General features: G+C 34.3%; 1 protein-coding gene across 1 annotated transcript; it reads left to right on the forward strand.

Moving 5' to 3' along the window:
* LOC127079951 (uncharacterized) lies at nucleotides 1-1,379 on the forward strand. Its single transcript, XM_051020323.1, has 4 exons — nucleotides 1-247; nucleotides 356-438; nucleotides 524-713; nucleotides 1,027-1,379. Exons 1-4 carry the CDS (start codon nucleotides 208-210, stop codon nucleotides 1,143-1,145), a joined length of 432 nt encoding a protein of 143 aa, XP_050876280.1. The 5' UTR covers nucleotides 1-207; the 3' UTR covers nucleotides 1,146-1,379.
* The last annotated feature ends 4,920 nt before the right edge of the window (nucleotides 1,380-6,299 follow it).

The following is a 6,299-nucleotide window of genomic DNA, read 5'->3' on the forward strand; positions in this document are numbered from 1 at the left end:
ATTTCAAGTCTTTTTGTCTTCAAACTACTTTCTCTCTTCTTCCCATTTCTTCATATTTCTCTCTTCTTCCCATATATGGATATAGATTCCTACAGTGGCATCTTGCGTCTAATAAGCTGCATCTATTATCTTCCTATGAATGAACATGTATTCTCAAAATGTTTTTTTCATTATCAATGCAACTTTTTTCTCGTGTCTCCTTAAGGCATGGAGATCGTCACACATTCCTACCACCACTCCTACAACTGTAATGCCTCTTCATTTCTCTCGTCCTTCTAGTTTTTTTTATATCTTTTTAAATTCATGTGATTAAATTTAAGTATAATTTACATTTAACTTAAGTGTCTCCCTGCAGATTATTTTAGGATTTTTGCTTATCATGGAAGCACCAATTTTTGTAAACTATCAGCTAGAAAGATTTTACCAGAACCACCACCGGTATGCAATAACCTATTCAGAATCCTGATTTTTCATCTTCTATTTATAGTATTTTATAACTTCAATGTATTTCGCTGACACATAGAGCATAAATTGGATGGTGTATTGGCATCAACAACACTCTATCAACGGAACAAATTTGATGGTGAACAAGAGTGTCATCTCTTGGAAGAGTGATAGGGAGCATAAATTTGGAAAACATGTTTTTGCACCCAAAAATTTCAGAACAGTGGAAGATTGGTTCTTTCCTTTTATGGGTTCCAATTGTTTATTTGGTGAGTGAGTGAATCTATTTCTTTCTTCACTTCGTAGGTTGTGCAGTGACTTAAGAAGCATGTAAACTGAGAGAGAAGGACTGTCTTAGAACAATCACATGCTTTTTTTTCTTTTTTTCTGTCATGGAACAAAACACTAGTATGACAACATCATGTTATTATCTTTTTCCTCTTTTATTCAAATATTCAATTTATACTAAATTTAAATCATGACTAACAATTTTTTTTTACAAAATTCAAGTGAATGATTTCAAAGGACTAACGAATTCTAGATAAACACTTTTAAATATGTTGTATTTTTCTGGTTTTGTAGGCAACTTGGAGATCCATCGGATTTGTCATGGAATAGGATCCAAGCTCACATTTACAAATAAACATGATGTATTATGCAGCAAGAAGAGTATATCAAAGGGAGAAGAATCAATCAATTAGAAGCACAGAAAAACTTAAAAAAATTATTAAAAAAGTTATTAAGGAAGATCTTGAATTTAATGAGATCCATGAAAACATAGTCTTGTTAGTTGTAATTCATAGTTTTATAAAAAATTAGCATTCGATTTTGTCAGTCGAAGTAGTTAGTCAAAGTAGTAGGAGTCAGTTGTATTCGAAGGGCTTGATATGATGTAAATAACAACTTCACTTAATAAGGATTCTATTTATCACAAATTCAGTTTATAGTTTTCTCTCTTCTTCTTCTTCTCTCATCTTTCTTAAAACCCTTTTGTTCCAACAAATTGGTATCAAGGAGCTCAGGTTGCGATTCAGAGAGAATCTATAATGACAAACGGAACAACAATATCAACACAATTTCCAACGAATTTATCGGTTTTCAAAGGTGAAAACTACGAATGATGGATTGCGCAAATGAAGGTCATCTTCAGATTTCAAGATGTGTCTGAAATCGTGAATGATGTAGTACCGACATTGGAAGTGGATATGCAAATGAAGTTCAGAAAGTTGCGCACAATGATCAAATGAAGAAAGATGGAAAAGCTTTGTTCTTGATTCACTAGTGTGAGGGTCCTAACGTATTCGAGAAAATAATTGAAGAAGAAATGACCAAAGGAGCGTGAGACAAGTTGAAGAACTTATACGACATAAATAAAAAACTGAAAGGGTGAAGTTGTAGACATTGAGAAAGCAATTCGAGATGACTCAGATAAAGGAAGAAGAATACGTCTCATAATACTTTTCACGTGTGGGGTTGTTAACGAACCAGATGAAGTGTGTGGTGAATCAATCAACGATTTATAGAAGATTGAGAAAGTGTCGAGATCTCTGATTGTGATTTTGATTACATTATAGTGTCTAGTGAAGAGTCCAAGAACCTAGCTGAGATGAAGTTAGCAGAACTTCAAGCTTCATTAGAGGCTCATGAGATGAGGCTAAAGCAGAGAAATTTAGAAAATGGGGAAGGTGGTTGAACATGCACTACAAGCAATATTCATAAAAAAATATAGGAAAGAGAAGGCGAAGTAGAGAAAGAATCTTACTAATGATGAGAAGTCAAGCAAGAATTTAAATAATCACTATGATTCAACCAAGAAATGCATGGGCAACAAGTGTTATGAGAAGAAAGTAGACATGAAGGAGGTACAATGTTACAATTGTCAAGGATTTGGCTACTATACTCGAGACTGTAGAAGAAAGAATGAAGCACGAGCAAAATATAGTGTTGAAATGAAATATGCACATGCTAAAGATATTGATTCTGATGATGTGCTACTCATGGCCAACACTCAGTCGAACACTGAGCAAACCAACATGTGGTACCTGGATTTAGAATACAGTAACCACATGACCGGTAATAAAATCTAGTTCACCAAGCTAGATTAATCAGTTAAGAAAGTAATAAAATTTGTAGATGGAAGACACGTCACATCAGGTGGAAAAGGAGATATCTCTGTTGTTAGAAAGGATGATAGAAAATTCAACATCACTGATGTCTTATATGCACCTTCGATAAAAAGAAACTTGATAAGCATAGGTCAATTACTTGCAAAAGGGTACAACATGAAGCTAGAAAAGAATCAGATGAAGGTGTATCATGGTGATGGAAGGTTGGCTATGAAGGCACCATTAATAGGCAGCAGAACCTTCAAAGTAGAGATCAACATGGTTGATCACAAGTGTCTTGCTTCGACTGTAGAACAAAACAAGAACTGGCTATGACATCATAAATATGGACATCTAAACTTTAGAAGTTTAGGTATGCTCAACCAGAAGAATATGGTGTATGAATTAACTCAGGTGAAGGAACCAAGTTAGGTATGTGAGGAATGTCGCAAAGCAAAGCAATCTAGGAAAGCATTCAAACATGACTTGCCCTTGAGATCGAAGGAAAAGTTAAACTTAGTTCACTCTGATGTGTGTGGACTTTTTGAAGTAAGGTCGAATGGAGGTAACTGCTATTTCCTAACTGTCATAGATGAATTCATCAGATATATGTGGATTTACCTTACTGAAAGGAAGAGTGAGGTATTCACACACTTCAAGAAGTTCAAATTGCATGTTGAGAAACAAAGTGGATGCAAGTTGAAGAAACTAAGAACTGATTGTGGTGGTGAATACACCTCTCAAGAATTTTCTAGATTTTGAAATGAGGAAGGTATAAAGCATGAGGTCAATGCACCATATACACCTCATCATAATGGCATAGCTGAGACGAAGAATTGAAGTATACTGAGCATGACTAGGAGCATGTTGAAAGTTAAAGATATGCCAAAGAGATTTTAAGGTGAAGCAGCTTCGGCAACAATATACATTCTAAATAGATGTCTAACTAAGAAGATAGTCGAGAGGACTCCATATACGACTTGGACATGTGTGAAGCCGAATGTTAGTCATCTTAGAGTGTTTGGATCAATATGTTTCCGGTATGTACCCGAACAATTGAGGAAGAAACTATATGATCAAAGTCAGGCTATAATGCCCATATGTTATCATTCGACTGATGCATACAAGTTGTATTCACCAAATGATAATAAACTTGTGATCGGTTAAGATGTTCTAGTGGATGAAAGAAAAAGGTGGGATTTGAGTCAATGGCCAGTTCGACAAGAGCACGAAACATTCACAATTGTGCTTGATGAAGACCAACATACTGAGGTCAAAACCAATTGAAATAAAGAACCACTTGAGCATAATTTTAGGAGATCGACTATAGCAAGAACTAAGTTGACAAGGCTAGCTGGATATAAGAGATTTCCAAATCAAGCAGTCGATACAGATGGTGACTTAATAGAAGAAGCGATGATGATGGCGGAAGTAAAGCCAATCAATTTGGATCAAGCCATGAATGATTCGAATTGATTAGTAGCCATGAAAGAAGAACTCATGGAAATCGAGAAGAACAAGACCAAGGAGCTTGTCAAAGAGTTAATCAAGAAGCTAATTAATGTGAAGTGGGTTTACAAGATGAAACGAAGGCCAAAATGTGAAATTGCCAAGCATAAGGTAACACTAGTGGCGAGAGTTTTTTTGCAAAAACCTAGTATTGATTTCGACGAAGTCTACGCACCTGTTGCAAGGTTGGAAACAATCAGAATTGTTGTGTCAATTGTAGCATACAAAGGGTGGAAGATACATTAGTTGGACATAAAGTTAGCATTTCCGAGTGGACCTTTGGAAGAAGAAGTCTATGTCAGTCAACCACCAGGATTCGAAATCAAAGGAAATTAGTCAAAGGTATACAGATTGAGGAAGGATGTCTATGGTTTGAAGCAAGCTCCAAGAGCTTAGAATTATAAATAGATAGCTTCCTGATCGAAGAAGGTTTCACAAAGTGTGTCTCTAAACGTGGGGTGTATCTCAATGATGCAGACAAGGTCAGTCGAATCATCTTATGCCTGTATGTAGATGACTTGTTGATTACATGTACAAATGAAGCAGAGATCAGAAGAGTCAAGTCAAAGCTAATGCAAGAGTTTGAATGTCCGACCTAGGGAATTTGTCATATTTCTTAGGGATGGAGTTCAAAGACACAGGTGAAGGAGTGTTACAGCATTAGAAGAAGTATGCCCAAGATATCTTGAAGAGGTTCAAGATGAGTAACGATAATATAGTTGCTACATTATTAGAAACTAAAGCAAAGTTTAGGAAGGAGTGTAACACTCCATTTTTCAATTATTCATTTTTATTGAATTATTTATGAATTATGTGTGTAAGGTGTGTTTTAATGTATTGATGGATTGAGTCAATTAAAATAGTTAAGTAGTGTATAAATTAGTGGAATTATTTAGAGTTCTTTTAGTGATTAAATAATAAGGTTATTTGTTTTATTAGGTGAATATATATTAGAATAGTTAGCATTTTAATTATTATTAGAAATAAATAGAGAAATTTATAAAAATAAGAATGGGTCAATTGTATGAATTGAGAAAGTTTGTGGTAAGAGGAGAGGAGCTAGAATTAATTTGGGCAATAATAATAATTAGGCAAATGTAAGGAGGTTACTATATATTCTAAAAGTTGAGAAAATTAGATTTTTAGAGAAACCATTTGACAGTACATAGAATTGGAGAGAAAAATTGTAAAATGCAAGGTTGGCTAGAGGTAGAAGAAGAGGAATTCAAGAGAGAATTGCATCACTTGCTAGGAATTCAAGTAATGGTGAGAAATTATTTCAATAATAAAGGTATATGCACGAAGGGTAGGGTAGAAGAGTCATTAAAATCCAATAGAGCATTTGAAATTTTACTAAATTCTGAATTTTTATGATATCTTGATGTTATATGTTGTGATTATTGATGATTTTCGTGCATTATATGTGGCTGTATTTTCTGTTTTGAATGTTGGGATAATTTCACCATTGTTGAGAGTTTCGAAGGTTTATGGATTTGATAAAGTTATGAATTATATGATTTAATTGATGAAAATATATGATAAATCGTAACTTTTATGTTTTAATCATTGGATGAGTGTTGGGTTTCAAATTCTGAGATCGGGACTTTTTACAGAATCAAAATCAGAGGTCCAGAAGACCTCCAACGGAGAAAAATAAGTTTTTAGGCTATTCTTCGAACCTGTAATCGGTTACCGGTCTGAGTGTAATTGGTTACCAGTCTGAGTGTAATCGGATACCACTTGAAAAATATTTTTCTGGTCTATTTTTGAAGCCCGTAACCGGTTACCGGTTTGAGCGTAATCGGTTACCACTGTTACGTGAAAAATTGAGGAAATTGAACATTACGTAACTTGAGCTCCGTAGCTCCGTTTGACACACGGTTCGAAGCGTTAGAAAGATAACACATAGTACTATCTCATGGTGATGCATTAAGAGTATGAATATTATTTATTTAACATTGAATTAATTGGTAATTCATTATTATTGTAGATGCCTTAGTTGTTATATGGAAGTTGTTTATATGAAAGTTGCAATTGTCGATTTTCCATGTTTTTTTTGGTTGTTGGCTACTATTAGCTGTTGTATGATGTTGTTGTGATGTCATTTTATGATTTATCATGATTTTAATCGGTATGATGTAGTAAATTATGAATGATGAATATATGTCAAAGATAAATGATTGATTAAACATGAATAATTGTTGTGTGACAATAGTGTTGTTATGACGGTGTTGCTATAAT

The sequence above is a fragment of the Lathyrus oleraceus genome, chromosome 1 (assembly GCF_024323335.1).
Source record: "Lathyrus oleraceus cultivar Zhongwan6 chromosome 1, CAAS_Psat_ZW6_1.0, whole genome shotgun sequence".
Classification (NCBI taxonomy): domain Eukaryota; kingdom Viridiplantae; phylum Streptophyta; class Magnoliopsida; order Fabales; family Fabaceae; genus Lathyrus; species Lathyrus oleraceus.